We start from the raw sequence: 17,749 nt of genomic DNA, 5'->3' as shown, positions 1-17,749 counted from the left end.
CAAATTAAAGTATCATATTTAAGCATTTTTTACGACCGGACAAGTATGTAAAAATAATCTATATATTTTAGTTTCAGGATTTTATACTAATATATACGATATCTGGGCAAATTATAAGTATCATATTGAAGCTTTTTTACAACCGGGCAAGTATGTAAAAAAATTTATATATTTTAGTTTCAGGACTCTATACTAATATATACGATATCGTGGCAAATTAAAGTATCATATTTAAGCTTTTTTACGACCGGGCAAGTATGTAAAAAGATCTATATATTTTCTGAACAAGGGAACACCGTGCACAATAAACCGATAACAGGATTCAAAAGCGAATCTAAAAGATTAAAACTTTTCCATTTTACATCAAACAAATCCAAAGACAAGAGAAAACACGTATTAAATCGGTTCACAATATTTTTTTCTTTTTTATATTTTTTTATTACTTTTTCACCCCAAACAAGACATATTGCCACTTTGGTGTAGGGGGCTACTATCAGGGGCAGCAACTACTGGGGCACTATGTTGGGATTTGTTCAGCAAGATGTCGGTTCACGTTACACTTGAACTTCTGCATGTCAATACAGTAAGAGAAGCAGGGAGCTGGAATGGAATTTCAGAGTCTAGCAGTTCTGGGGAAGAAACTACTGGAGTAGAAAAATCTTTTACATCTAGGGATCTCTACTGTGTGGGGGTTGGATTTAGTTGCCTGTCGGGTTTGTCGAGGGTATCTACGTCGTGGGGGCACAAGTGTCTGCAGTTCGTCAGAGCATTCACCATTAAAATACTTGTAGAACAGGCAGAGCGATGCAACGTTTCGTCGATGGGACAGAGGCTGAAGCTTAGATGCCAGTTCAGGGTCTATCAGATTGGCGACTCTCTTTTGAACCTTGTCAAGGAGCAAGAGACTAGCAGCAGATGCGCCAGCCCAAATGTGACAACAATACTCCATATATGGGCGAATGGTGGCCTTATAGAGGTACAAGATACTTTCAGATGTCAGTAGTTTTCTAGCACGGTAGAGAGAGCCTACCTTCTTCGCAGTGGCCCTGGCAATGTTTTCAATATAATTGTTATGGGGTTATTCTAAAGTTCCTTTGAAATATGTCCGCACATTCTTCTCATGTTATTAACGTCATAATAATAAATTCTTGAATAATAATTTGTTAAATAAATTAAGGAATATGAAATTACATTGATTGATAGCAAAAACAAGTATGGTCTATTTTTACAAAGCTTAATTGAACGTCCACTACCAAATATTGGCGCGTAAAGCATGAAAGTATGTGATTGGATCAAGTGACGAACGTTTAAATGGATATTCTGAATACGTAAACGACCAAACTAGTATCAGCGTATCCCACCCAACCGTTTTCCCGATTTGGGTTTGATTAACTCATTATAGCGAAAGATAGCGGTTCATATATATATATATATATATATATATATATATATATATATATATATATATATATATATATATATATGCGAGCGCACACACGTACGCACACAAAAACAAAAATACTAACACGGACGCATGTGGTGAACGAGAATTATCTCGTTGGAGTTTTGCCCGAGACTTGCCGGACGCTGACATATTGAAAATCATGTGAGATTTATGAGATTTTGCACCGAATTACGTAGACAAACGAGGATAAAAACACACGAACACACACACACACACACACACACACACACATACACACACACATATATATATATATATATATATATATATATATATATATATATATATATTAAATATAATTACCCACTGACACGTGTTTCGTCCTCTACAACTTGTAGGAATTAAAATTCCAAGGTTAACTCGATTGTCGCCCTTTAACTCAGAGAGCGACCTAGCAACGTCAATTCCTGTTTCTTATATCTCTGTCTCTTTTCCGTTGAACGCTCGACCAGTCATACTGTGACAAAAATCGCTCCTGGTGGGGGCATTGGCCACCTGACTAACTCGTCAGCCTATCATCAATCGCAAGTAATGAATTCTCATTTCTGAACGAACTCTTATTATTTCTATCGCTTCTTAATATTCCTCATGTATACCGGTATGTTTTCGCCATCATTAGGCGATCTTTTGCTTTTTTTTCAATCCTTCTACCAATACATTCACCAATCATAATGGGAATGGGATCGTCTATCACACAAGCAGACAATCTTTTCTCCTCCACCACAAACCCATCAGAGTGGCTGAATAATTATAAAACTCAAATGACCTTGTAACGATGTATTTAACCCACTTTCCAGTTTACAACATCCGGTTGCGCATGCGCACATGATTTGTGCACTGAAATATTAACGTTATTATTTCGAAATTATTATTTAACATAGAAAGAGTGGGGTTTAAATTAACTTAAACGTAATACAGAAATGAACGATGTAAAAAACCAGACAGTACTAAAAGTTGTTTAATTGGATAGTTTAAACGCGAAAAAAAAACAAAACAAAAGAACAATTGGGACCCTTAAATATTAGCTTTATTATTTCGAAAGTATTATTTAACATAGAAAGAGTAGGGTTTAAAATAACTTAAACGAAATACAGAAATGACCGAAGTAAAAAAAAAAGCAGCTATATCAAAATTTGAATTTAACTGTAATAAGTATTATGGTATCTGTTCAGTGCACATTTACCTATAAGTATGGACAACCACTTATAATTCAGTAACTGTAAAAAAAGATTTCAAAAATAATCAATTATAATAAACAGAACGACTCATAGAAATCTATGTATATTCTTTTTTCATTTTAATATACGTTCATAGAAATGTTACTGTTATGTAAAAAAAACTATTTTCTTTACGTCACAAGTGTCACGCTCATACATGAATTCCATAGCTAATATAACATACTTACCCAACGGGTCACGGGTAGTTTAGTATATATATATATATATATATATATATATATATATATATATATATATATATATATATATATATATATATATATGGAAATGTATAAGAAAAATACGAAAAGTATAAAAGCTTATAACTTTCCTTCATTCGTTTTCAATTGGTGACGTGCAGGAATACAAATATTATGAAAAAAGATTAAAAACTTTTTTACAAGTATACATATTTTCGACCGATCCTTCAGTCTTCATCGGTGTAGTGAAAGTATGAGCATACATGGGGAAAAGAGGAAATGGAAAGGAAGGAAGGAAGGAAGGAAGGAGGAGGAGAAGGGGAGAAGGAGGTATAGTCAATGAGAAGGTGCCACGTCAGTTTTAAATATATACACATATAAGTGCACACATGCACACAGTACATATACACATGCAAACGAAAAATTAAAAAATTAAACAGTAAATAAAAATGAAGAAACGCGTCTTTAACAGTCCAATCTTTTGAATTCTAACGATATTATTTATTCCAAGAAAGAATAGGTCCTGGATATGACCTTAAACTATATCCAGTGGTGAGGCCCCAGCTTGCGGGCTTCGGGGAGTGTGGAGCCACCCTCTAATTACCATTGCTCCCAGGTCCACTCTGACCTGGAGTGGTAGTACCTGTTAGAGTCCCAACTATGGGTTAAATAGAAACTGATTTGAAAACAACAAATATATTCTATTAAAACTCTTTCTTCAAAATCTTTGGATTCGACATTAAATAACCCGAAAAGGGTTGATATGCCGTAAAACAAAACGACCAACCAACTAACCAATCCAAGAAAGAACAAGAATTCAAAGGATATAAGACGTTATGAGGAGAAATGCTATGATGCTCATTTGTAAATCAACGTCTATTTCTCCTTCGAAAAAGAACGAAAACGCCGTTTCCAAATTGAACAGTTTAAAGATAGAAACGAAACGCTACTTTTTATTAATTCATATATTAATATGTACATACACATACGTATACAAACAAATACTCACATGTACAAGTATATACATATATATGCATATATACACTCATAAATATATGCATATATATATACATATATACATATACTAACAAATAAACATGCATAAATGTTTGCGCATATATTTATACGTAAAGACAGCTATACATATATACACAAGTTTGCATAATCGAATGTAGGGAGAGAGTGGGAGAGGGGAAGAGAGCGACGGGAAAAGAAATATAGGTGCGCGAGAAATACATGCATATATATATACATATACGGTAATATGAAAAAAATTAACACTTAAAGAAAATGTGTTTTAAAAAACACACACACATACATGCAAACACATATATCCACATATACATACATACATACATATATATACATGTACATACACATACATATAAATATATACACATATACTGACGTGTACATACACTTTCAGGTACATATACACATGCACTCGCATAAATACATATATGCGTACATAATACGCACACACATACGCATGCATAGACCAATGTGTATGAGAGTATAAAGAAAGAAAAATTAGGAAAAATGTGAAGGTTTCGGAAAGAGTTAGAAAAAAAAGTTTACCCCATCTCATCGTGCATTTTAGTCCTAAGGAAAATGTTTATGGAAAATATTTGTAGTTATAAAAATTGTAGTCATTGAGTAGTCCTAGGTTTTTGTTAAGGCCTGAAGTGTGCGTGTTGAGTTTTAGAATTAATTTTTGTTCCTATTTTCGTCTCTGGTGTTGTGTAATAAATAATATATATATATATATATATATATATATATATATATATATATATATTATTTATTACACAACACCAGATATATATATACATATATATATATATATATATATATATATATATATATATATATATATATATATAATATAGCCTGACGAATCCTACAGTGGATGAAACGCAGAATATTCAGTGTAACTTAGTCGCCATATATATTTTATAAATTACTAACTAGCTCTACCTACGTATTGAGCACTTTTGAAGCAAATACTTAAAGTTTACGCATAAATCTATACTTTCGTATATTACATTTATGTGAGTAAATGAAGTAGTTATATATATATATATATATATATATATATATATAGTTATATATGCATTCTTGTTTTAAGGTAATATGTATACACATAAACATATATATATATATATATATATATATATATATATAAATATATATAGATATACATGATTACAAAGATAAATCATTAATTTATATCATATAGAAAGTCTTTATTTATTTCAATCATTTTTGAACAAAGTCCAAAATAAATGGTCACAAAATTTATTAACTAATACTTGTTTGACATTCCCTTAGTTGCATTTAATGCTAGGAGCCATCTAGGCATGGAATTGATAAGTTGACGAATATCATCTTGAGAAATTTGTTACCATGTCAGAATAATAATGCTAAAATTTCAGGCTTAAAAGATGGCTTCCTTTTCATTTTGCGAAGGTTCCTATCTAATATTCCTCAAAGGTTATCAATTGGGTTCATATCCGGGGACTGACCTGGCCATGTATGTTTATTAACTCCATTTTCGCTCACCCAATGATGTGTCGGTGTAGCAGAGTGAAAAGGAACATCGTCTTTCATAAATAAGTAATTGACTTGGTTCATTTTACCACTTGAAAATATTGGAAAGATCTCTTCATGTAATATTGAAACATGTTTAGCAGAATTGATGTTTCCTTCGCACTCAACCTTGTCTAAGAGACATCACTCCAATTTGCACCAGGTACCATAACCGAGAAACACTCATGTTTCAGCGCTAGCTGTAGTTATTTTAAGTCAAACTCTTGCTGGGGTAGCCTCCACACTAGTGTTGGGACGATTTCAATAATTTTCTCGATTCAGATACAATTACCGATTCCATATTAAATTCCTGATTCAGATAAAATTTCCGATTCAAATTCCTTACAAACTGTAAATATTCAACTATGAAGTAGTTATTCTTTCACAATTATAATAAACTAGCAGGGCTACCCGGCGTTGTTCGGGACCATATAAACAATGAAAAAACAAAAGCAGATATTGAACATATGTTTTATTCTTAGGGGAGAGGAATCTTTCATCTCAAGTTTTAGCGTTACAAACAAACATTTGTCTTTTATATATATAGATAATGACAGGTTTTTTTTGGGCCCCCCTCGAAAATAACTGATCAGTTGACCAACTTCTAGTGGTCCGTTTGACGTGAAATTTCGATATTTGTCATCCGGGTGATGGGGCTTCGATATGATACCAAATTTGTCAAGTTTGGTTTCGTCTTTCAAAATTTTTAGCGTTACAAACAAACATACATACACACAGACGTTTGGCTTTTATATATATAGAAGATAAAAACATATGTTAAATGTGCAAATATTTTCTCAGGCGTACAAAAAAAATACACGTGTGTGGGATCATCTATAGATTTTAGTTTTGCTATTAGTTTAAAATTAATAAATATTTATTATTCAATCATTATTACCAGCAGTTTTTGCTTTTAACAGTAATAAAAAGAATCGTTTATTGGCATCGGAAAGTAATTATTAAGTTTTCCAATTCCGGTACCGATTCCGATACCCCTAAAAGTTCTGATTTTTCGATTCCCGATTCTGATTCCGATTAATCGACCCAACACTATTATATACCCAGACAATCCCACTGTCAGGATTGGTTGTTTGTTTTTGTTTTACGGCATATCAAACCTTTTCGGGTTATTTAATGCCGAATCCAAAGATTTTGAAGAAATTTTTTTTAAATAGAATATATTGGTTGTTTTCACGTCGGTTTCTATTTAACCCATTGTTGGAACCCTAACAGGTACTATTACTCGGGGTCAGAGTGGACCTGAGAGAAATGGTAATTAAAGGGTGGCTCCACACTCCCCAAAGCCCACAAGCTGGGGCCTCACCACTGGATATAGTTTAAGGTCATATCCAGGACCCCCCATTGAGGGACTTTTACCGTCTGCAGGGGGGCAGTCGGCGTATTCTAATGCCCCACCGACAGGGCCGCCACTGTCAGGAAATAATGCAAATCGTGACACATCAGAGGAAATGACATTGGTCCAAAAGGTCATAATTTTCTCCAATATCTCACGAGCCAATCTTTTTTGCGCTTGGTACCGGCAGAACGAAGAAGAATTTTCCTTCTAAGAGCTCTACTTGAGGTTAAGTAACTAATGAAGTTTATCGAGGTTAATACAAGTGTGCTCAATACCAAAGTAGAGCAGGGTGTACTTTATGTTTGTTTTTACATAAGCAGTTATATGTTGCTACTTACTAGCAACTAGAGATTCTTCAGGCGATAGAGATTATACGAAAGCAACGTTTGCTTAGGTCAGGGAGTGAGATACGAGGATCAGTATCTGCGTCGCGTCAAGGGGGTTTCAAACACATACTTATATATATATATATATATATATATATATATATATATATATATATATATATATATATTACATAATAAGGGCTGTCCCCTTCTCATATAAATAAGAAGGCACACTAGATAAGTGAAAATGATATTAGGAAGAGGCAAGAATCGAACCCTGTAGCAAGTAGATAATTTAAATCATAGGAATGCAGTCGATTGTTAATTCTTTTATAAATAGTTAAATACTATTCATGGCGGATAAAAGCGATTGTACATTCTTTTAAAATAACTGGATATTAAATATGTCAGTTAAAAGAATGGACAATGCGAATTAAAAAATATTGTTTAAAAATAGGTTAGGTATTAAACAATTAGAATTGGGAATTCTTGGTTGGCAAAGGTATGTTTGGGCAGACATATGTAAATCCACGTGAAATTTAGTCACGTAGGGACCACACTTCTGACGTCATAAACAAAGATTTCTCAATATATGAATCGAGGTATCGAAGTTGGAGAGGATCAGATAATCAGAGAAGGTCACACACAGTGATAGAGACTGCGAGCCCCTACGAGGCGAAGGGAGAACAGTAGACCATGTAGTCGAAAAGGCTTGAATTCTTGACATCATCAATCGGCCGGTTGAAGAATAAAGAAATCATCAATAATTTTGTAACTGTTGTCTTCGTGTTGTCTTTACAACCGAAAAGGTAAATGTGCTTTGTATATTTATCTGTAAATGAATTCTTGTATGACCCCCTTACAAGTTATGTTCCTACTTCATCATAATAATGAATCTCCTCTCCTCTATCTGTGTTTAGAACTGTTGCATCATATCTCCCAGTCTGTATTAATAATATGTAGTCTCCAAGAATCATCCCGGTCTGTTATAAATATCTCCCCCAGTATTGCCATAATCGTCCTGATCTTTGTTATCATCCCTCTTATGCATATTCCGTTCATGTGTCTCCAATGTGAACCCCCGACCCGCTACACAACCTATATATGTATGTATACATATGTATGTATATATATGTATGTATATATATGTATGTATATAGATATGGTCGTGAGTCATTTGACCAGGAATCTTTTTATTTTTCATATCCCTTAGCTGGTAATCGAAACTGCAGGCATTCGATATTATTTCCTCGGGTGATGTTCATTCGGCCACCCAGCAGCTAAAAACTGTGAATAAATAATATTTCTAATGTTATCAATCAATAAATAATATTGATAATGTTATCGATCTTACCTGAGCGAATCAATCCTGGCAATTTCCTCGTAGATATTTCGTGTCGGTAAGAAGAGTAAATTATCGATCACGTGAATCACTCCATTTGCACACCAAATATCAGAAGTGGTGATCTTTGCCGTGATATGTCCCCCTTTCACAAAAAATTCTGAAAAAGAAAAGAAAATAAGAAAAAAATTAAATTAGAATGAAAAAAAAATATTTAGAAACCCATTTTTTCATTCATTACTTTCTCGCTAGATTTTTAGATTAATAGCGTGAGGCATGTGTTGTACTTTCTATTATTTACGGTGTGATAATCGATATTTAATGTCGATATGGAGTCGATAGATCCACCAGTATATAATTTAGTTAGTTAAAAATAGAAATATAGCCAAGGTTGAACTGATGTGTTTAATTTTAAAATTAATTAAATTAAATGTACTAAAAATATATTTGACGTAACATGGCTCAAAGTGAAGGTGTGATAGAAAAGTAGTCTGTTTAGAACCAGACGTTGCATTCAAATTGTAATGATATGAGCTGATAAGATATGTATTAATTAATTATTTTGATAGCCCCTTTATTTCTGTCATTCACATCGCGCATTAGATATTGATTTAGAATGACTATTCCGTTTAATAGATAACCTATGTCTTTCATCAGTTTTGCGTCAAGTTGTTAGTTTTTACGATCTGTATTAAAAGAATAATTACTAACTAAATTCCCTTTATCAAGGAGGATCACAGCAAAATTGCATACAGGACAAATAACCATCGGTTAATTAATAAATAACTATTTTAAATTGTAATGTTTTTGTAAAAACTACAAGAAATGTATATGCTGTCTAAAAATGTACAACATTAGACAATAAAACGTAAGAAATTAATGTTGGGAGTATAAGTTTATTTTGTTGTCCAACAGTTAAACGCCGAGATACTTACTATCTTTTATGAAAATGTTTTTAGACAAGGCTACTTTATGTGAGTAGCTAAAATTACTATAAAGTCTAAACCCATCCAAAAAGAAGACATGGGATATTCTGACTAAGAAAGCAGTAATTCTCCCTACTTTGTCGAAACACTCGGCCATGAAATATGGTGAGAGCTAGAGGGCAAAATAGTGGAAGCGAGAGTTATGGGTAATGTAAACCTGCTTCTAATCTCCTAAATTATAAATAAAATGTTCTTTTACAGTGAAAAAATGTCCACATTCTGTGTAAAAATAAACTTTAGCGTTATATTTATGTATTTACTTATTTACTAGCAGGCGGCCCGGCACTGCCCGGTCATAAAATACGTTTAAATATGATAGTTTAAATAATGAAAATTTCGTATTTATTATTATACTAGCAAAAGTACCCGTCGTTGACTGGGTTCAAAAACAGCCTACAGAAAATGGACTCTGATTTATGAAAGTTTGTGGGGTTAAAAAAAAGTAAGTATGAGGATCGAACCAGAACAGTTGAGGCAAAGTTGTAAATTAAAGTGTGGAACAAAAAATTCTATGTTAACCATTGCCCCATCGCGAGATGCTAACGGAAACACGTTTGAATTTATTTAATTGGTTGGATTTAGCAGGTGCCCGTTTTAATGAGTTAATGAGGTCAAGTTCATTTACTGCTGGACGCTTTTTTCCCCACCCCCAAGATGTTATAGGAAAAAGACTAAGCCACATGCGGCGAGCGACAAATATTGAATATTTATCTTTCCGAAATCGACCAAATTAAATAGACAGGCGAGCTTCGTTGTTAACTGTGAGATATTACGATTTGTATGTGATATAAAAAGTTTTAAATAGTTGTGAAGCGAGTGATCGCTTCTCTGAAAAAAGCCTTTTGTAGACACACAGAAAAAGCGAACACACATACATACATTTTCGCTTTTATATTTATAGATTATATTGGATCCAATATATAGTCATGATTTTAAAAGATTTAAAAAATGACTCGTGCGCCACCAGTGAGGATCGAAACCAAAACGTTTAGCTTACAATTTACTTTTTCCTTTCGCGTTAATGCCTGAGAAAATAAAACATGTTTGCTGCAAGGCTAAAAATTAAAACAGGAACCAAGAGCTATTACATTACGCATGCATATTCGTAATGCCGTCGTTCGACCTTCACCTAGGAAATTTTATTTATTTTAATTTTCCCACTTTGCACCGATTTTTTTCCGGTTGAAACCCCTCTATAAAGTTTTGAATGTGTTCGAATACACTGTATCCGAAATTTCATTCCGTTAGACCAAAAGCTGGGAGAAGAGTTTTGTAGGCAATTTTTTTAAACTAATATATATATATATATATATATATATATACGCATACATCATTATATATAGAAAGAGGCGTGTGTATACCATAAGTTTTTTACGCAAATATTACGCAAGTATCAATTATGTAGAATATCTGCGCGAATATAATTACATGGAACAGTCTACTAAACATGAGTATCCAATGAGAAATCTGTAAAAAAAAACTAAGAGGGAATTAATTAAAATGAATGTTAAAAAGAATATGCAACTTAGCTAGATCTTTTGCTAGTGAATGCAATTCCACAGCCAATATATAAGAAAATTGTATTTTTTTAAAACAAATAGAAAAGAGGGTTTTTAGTATGAATATCTATACGCACAAAAGAAAAACGAATTTATAGGAGATTGATAGAAAGATAGATTAAACAAAAATATATACGTACACATAAATATATATGGAAACAATTTTTTGTTTACTGTAAACTTTTTACGCAAATATTATGCAAGTATAAATCATGTAGAATATCTGCATGGATATAAGTATAGGTAATAGTTAACTAAAGATGGTCATCCTATAAGAAATCCGAAAAAAAACTAATTGGGAATTAATTAAAATGAATGTTTAAAAGAATATGCAAATTAGTTAGATCTTTTGCAGATGAATGCAATTCCACGACTCATATATAACAAAGTTGTATTTTCTTTTTAAATAAATAGAAAACAGTGTTTTAACTAAATATCAATAAAAAAAGTCATAAAAGTACAGATTTGTAGACTGTTATCCTCATCTTCATAGTTGTTGTTGTTTTACTACGTTTCGGCCAGCTCATCCTCTGGCCTTCTTCAGGTGATTAACGTCGACGGGATAAGAATGCTGAGTCTCGTAAATGTATCCTCAGTAATTACTTCTTTCCACCTATGAAGATGAGGATGACTGTTCGCAAATAAATAAATAAACACACAAATCACTCATTGCAAACAAGTCCAAGAAAGAAAGAATAATATATAACACATAGCGTTATAATTTAAAACGAGCAAATTGGGTTTCTATTTACTTGTCGAACACGTCTTTGCTTTTTATTTGAAAAAAAAAGGTTGACCTACAAGAAAAGAGTGTCTTTAATAACGTGGTTAATCGAATGTATCGCGTAACCGAAATCAGATCCAACCATTTATTGAAAAAAACAAAACATTAAAAATATATTTTTTAATATTTTAAACAATTAAAAGACAGAAAATGCAAAAAGTAAAATGAAACCTAATAAATAAATCAAATAAATAAACAAATTAAATTGTTTTCCACCGTTAAACAATATTGGTAATTAAAAAAAAAATGTATTTCTCATATCCAACCTTTCAAGGGGCGTTATGGCACAAAAGGAAACAAAATGAGTTTTTATTTTTTATTTTCGAACTCATTAAAGTGATTTACTACACAAAAACAAAAACGAATATACGTGTGTACTAGTGATGGCACGATTCCAATATTTTTACCAATTCCGATACAACTACCGAATCCGATTCTGATTCTTTATAAATCGGTAATATTTAACTATAAAGTTGTTATATTTTTTCCCGATTACAGTAAAAGCAAATGATTAATGTGCCTAAATTTTCCTAAACGTAAAGATGCGTTTGTGCGGATGACCTACCGATTTTGGTTATAAAAATCTATAATATATATAGTTTTTCTTTTATCATTATTCCAAACTGCGAAAGGTTTTGCTTTAAACAAAATCGATTCAAAAAAGACAATTAAAAGAATCATTCTTGGCATCGGAAAAGAGACAGAATTTTTCTTTCGATTCTTTAATTGCCATTGCTCCCAGGTCCACTTTGACCCGGAGTGGTAGTACCTGTTAGGGTCTCAACTATGGGGTAAATAGAAACTGACTTGAAAACAAAAAAAATATATTCTATTAAAAAAATATTCTTCAAAATCTTTGGATTCGGCATTAAATAACCTGAAAAGGGTTGATATGCCGTAAAACAAAACCAACCAACCAACCACATTCTTCTGATTTTGTCGATACCCCCAAATATGCCGAGTTTTCCGAGTCCGGATTCCGATTCCGATAATCGTCCCAACACAAGTGTGTATGTATATCCTTATACCAAATGGATCTGCAAAAAATCTATTTTCATACATACGGCACAAGGAAATAGAAAATGCTATTAGCTGAATAGACACGTGCTCAATACCATATATAGAGTAGTAATATGTAGCAATATAAAATTACATTCGGTACGTTGTATATATTAGATAAATTCTGCTCAATTCTATAGATAGATCAGATGTGTTTTATAATCCAGTATCACATTTGGTCAGCATGCACCATTTTCCATATCTAATGCTCTTTGATTACACATCCTTGCTCTATATAGAGTATTGAGCACTCTCGGATTAAGCTATGCAGTATTACATTCAAGTAGTGGTATATGCTTAATCTAGGAGTTCTAATCCTCTATATAGAGCATGCGTGTGTAACAGTATATTATTTCATTTAAGTTGTATATGCTTTATCCGAAAGTTCTCAATACCCTAAATAGAGGTAGTGTTTGTGATTATAGAGAATTTTATTCAAGAAATATGTTATGTGCTCAATCAATATAGTCAATATCCTTCTTACGGCAGGTGTTCCTAATCGATATATTAATACGATAGCTTGCGTGCTATTTATTGTTGGGTCATGCTTACATCCGAGTGACTCTAGTTTAATCGTTACGGACTTCCCTTTCTTGTAATAAGTAATTTTACTAAGAATTTCTCATAAGTTTTAGTTTCAGTTTCGAGTATAGGTAGTGGCACTTAAGTGATTTATCTTTTATGAATGATTTCACCAAAAATTCTTCATACGTCTTGGTTTCGGTTTCAATTCTAGCCGATGGCACGTAAGTCATTTATTTTTGTTTTTAAATGATTTTACCAAGAATGTTTCATAAGTTTTGGTTTCGGTTTCCATTATAGCTGAAGGAACTCAAGTTATATATATATATATATATATATATATATATATATATATATATATGTATGTATGTATGTATGTATAAATATATGTATGTATAAATACATGTATGTATATGTATATATATGTATATATATATATATATATATATATAGAAAAAATAAAACCAAAGTTACAATTAAATTTATGAAAACGATCCAAGATGGTAAAAATAAAGTATATTATAAATATTAAAGAATTAATATTTGTAAAGTAATCTTAACCAGCTGTAAAAGCTTGAGAAAACCAAATAGGAGATAATTAACTTTCTTGAAGTTATATTTTTGGATTTTGCCGTCATTGGATTATTTACCTTTCACCAGACTATCCATTCACGTGTAATCACCTTTGTCTTTACCATATTCCCTCTGCTTCAGTTTTTGTTATCAAGTAAGATATTTGACTTACTTGCAGTTTCATCAAATACTTTTGTATGAAAAATCCGATCCCAGATTTTGCTAATTCCTACCGTCTGATGGGTAGGAAAGTATTTCTTCGAAACTCCGCGGATTAAGGACTATCCACTTATCAAGTGTTTCCTTTTCAGATTAAATATGTTTTTAACTGTTTCAAAGCGTCTTTTAACAAGTTTTATTAACTGTTTGCTTTTATATATATATATATATATATATATATATATATATATATATATATATATATATATATATCACTTTCCAAGTGTCTCTCTCTCTCTCTATGTATATATATATATATCATATATCACTTTCCAAGTATATATATATATATGTATATTACTTTCCAAGTCTTTCTCGCTCTCTCTCTCTCTCTCTCTCTCTCTCTCTCTCTCTATATATATATATATATATATATATATATATATATATATATATATATATATATATCATATATCACTTTTAAAGTATATATATATATATATATATATATATATATTATAATTTTGGTTTCGATTTCGATTACAACCGGATGCACCAATGTCATATGGATATATATATATATATTTTATTTTTGAAATCGCAAATTTATTATATTTAAAAATCAATAGAACATTAACTCTATAATCTATGCAATATATGCAAGAATTAGAATTTCATATTTAAGCGTACTTTACGACCGGACCACGCCGAGCATCCCTGCTAGCATAGATAAATACTTTTGCAGTTTTAACAAAAAAGCTACAATAATGTCAGAGAGTCTCCATTTACACTGAACATCTACAGAATGCCAACATCAATATATTACAGATGAACCAGGCGCCTGTGGAATTTCCACTGGTCCCGCTAATATATTATTATTAAATTTGGAAAGCGGTGTGTACTTAATCTGAATGAGTGCAATGCCTTAAATAGAGGAGGTATGTGTAATAATACAGTATTACACTTGGTGAGTGATATATAACGAGTACAATCATTCTCAGTACTCTAAATATAGCAGATGTGTGCAGTAATACCGTATTACATTTGGTAAGTGGTATGCAAAGTTCATTACATTTAGTAAGTGGAATACAACGTTCTCTATAGCATAGATTGAATAGTTTTGTGAAAGATCTTGGTACTATAATTGGTCAGTATTATATGCTGAATATAAAAAGTGCTTAATATCATAAATAGAGAAGGCGCATATCATAAAGTATAATACTTAATAAGTGGTATACGCTAGGGAACGAGGAATAGTTAGAATCGGGTGGAAAAGATGTGTAGAGGGAACTGGGTAAAATGAGGTGGGAAAAAGAGAGAGGGAAGGGATCAATAGAGATCGAAATGGTCGGGGGAGAGGGAAATGCTAGAAAGAGATAGAAAAAAAAACAGAAGTGTGTTGTTTTGTTGTTAAACACAGTTAAACTGCAATTCTGAAATTTTAACATGAGATATAAATGTTTGAATTGTGTTGATTTTTGGGACAATTATTCACATGTTGGGTATTATTGCCACATCGTGTCGGTCGTTGTAACCTACGACCTTCATCGGGGGTCAAACCCACGATCCAATTTCTTGCAATGTAGAGCTAACCCCTTTTCCTTAGTAAAAACAACAAAAACAAAGTTTTTACGCCCGATGAAGGTCGTAGGTTGCAACGACCGAAACGTTGTGTCAATAACACCCAAGATAAGAATAATTGCTTGAACAATGAAAACAATACAAACACTATAAAATAAAATACGCGGCAAGTGCGCTTGAAAGCCAAATCACAACGTAATATTAGGAAATAAACACTGAAATTTATAACATAAATATATTTCGGAGCTAAACTCCATCCTCAGTAGATTGTTTTCTTTATTTTTCTTTTATTTTTTCGCCATGTTGTATCTCAGCGGTTGTATTTTAAAATGTTGGAACAGTGCGTAGGCAACGCGATAATAACGCCAAAGGTGTGAGTTTCATATAGAAACGTTGATTTAATTTGAATAAAATGAAATACGTATTGACGTAATACAAACACCGTTTTAACTTTTATTTATTTATGCTCCCAGGCAACACTGGATATCCGTGCTATTAAATACATTTACCAATAAACAATAGTTTCACCAATAAATAAATAAACCTAATTTTATTCGTTACATAACTTTGAAGCTTTAAATCAAAACCAGCCGGAATTCCCTTAACGATACTTTTCTAGCGACAAGCTCCGTATGTTTGCCTGTTTTTCAGTGCCATTGTATCCAAATTGTTCTCCAACTCTAGTAACCACTCCCCGTCCATAGCATAGTCTACCACTGGTCTGTCCCCACCATCGGTGACCCCCTCCCGCCCGTCATCGGCACTTAATGCATTTTTGTTGTAGTAAGCGAGGCCAGATCTGAAATCTGAAACACCTCCGAGAGGTTTTGCAAGAATCAAATCGGAATATGACTGATTTATCGGCTGTTCGCGTTGCTTGTCCGGTTGCAACACATTTTTTTTACGTTCGAACTGTTCGATCAGTTTTATCATTTAATGCATTGATCATTTGCAGCTTGTCATGTATAAGTTTTTTTTTATAACACGCCTTTTTTTCTTCTTCTTCTTCACTTCTTTCATTCATTACGTCTTCTTTTTCTTTCTTCATTTTCATCCTCTCCTTCTTTGTTCATTCCTCCTCCTTCTTCTATATTTTTTCTTCGTTGTTGTTGTTCTTCTTTTTTCTTGTTGTTTTTCTTTTTCTTTTCTTTTTCTTCTGTTTTTCTTGTTTTTTTCTTCTTCTTCTTCTTCTCCCCTCTTCCTCTTCATTTTCTTCTTTTCTTCTTCGCCTTCCTTTTCATTTTTCTTTGCCCACTCCTTATCCTTCTTGTACATCCTTCTTGTTCTTCTCATTCTTAGCCTCCGCCGTGTTCTTATTCTTTTTCTTCTTCTTTGACAACTCCTCCTCCTCTTCTTCTTCTTCTTCTTCTTCTTTGTCTTCTTCACGTTCTTTTTCTTGACCTCCTCCGCGTTTCTTTTTGTTCTTCTTTTTCGTCTCATTCTAGTTATTTTTTTTTCTTTCCGCTTCTCCGTTTTTTTTTAAATTCTTTTTTTCTTCGGCTTCTTCTTCTTCATCTTCTTCTTCTTTTTCTTCTTCTTCTTTTTCTTCTTCTTCTTCTTCTTATTCTCTTCTTCTTCTTTTTCTTAATCTTCTTCTATTTCATCTCCTTCTTCTTTAACCATTCCTCTTCCTTCTACTTATTCTCGTCCTCGTTGCTCCGTTTCTTCGCCCTTCTATGCGCTTCTTCTTCTTCTTCTTTTTCTAGTTCTTCTTCTTCTTCTTCTTCTTCTTCTTCTTCTTCTTCTTCTTCTTCTTCTGCTCCTTGTTGATATTGATCGCCTCTTCCTAGTTGTTGTCCCTTTTTTTGTTCTCATTCTATCATCCACCTTTTACAACCCCCCCCCCAAAAAAAAAATTCTTCTTCAGCTAAAAGTCATTTTTATTTTTTCTTCTTTACTCTGTTCACGTTTTTAAACTTATTATTATCCGTTCCCATCATGCATTTTTGCCCTGAATCTAACGCATGTCCCTGACAAATGTTACGTTTTTAGAGTCTAACACCGTCAATATCTGTAACAGAGAGATAGAA

General features: G+C 32.5%; 1 protein-coding gene across 1 annotated transcript in view; it reads right to left on the bottom strand.

The window, feature by feature from the left end:
• LOC145296133 (uncharacterized) overlaps positions 1–17,749 on the bottom strand; it is a 1,188,759-nt gene that overhangs the window by 208,791 nt on the left and 962,219 nt on the right. The window contains exon 14 of the mRNA XM_080142289.1: positions 8,509–8,656. Within this exon, the coding sequence (XP_079998415.1) occupies positions 8,509–8,656 (148 nt within the window). The remainder of the gene's footprint in view (positions 1–8,508; positions 8,657–17,749) is intronic.

This window comes from Euprymna scolopes, chromosome 16 (assembly GCF_053919585.1).
Source record: "Euprymna scolopes isolate OS-2025 chromosome 16, ASM5391958v1, whole genome shotgun sequence".
Taxonomy (NCBI): domain Eukaryota; kingdom Metazoa; phylum Mollusca; class Cephalopoda; order Sepiida; family Sepiolidae; genus Euprymna; species Euprymna scolopes.
The sequence above is the reverse complement of the archived record's forward strand: the minus strand, read 5'-3'. Positions and strand labels throughout refer to the sequence as shown.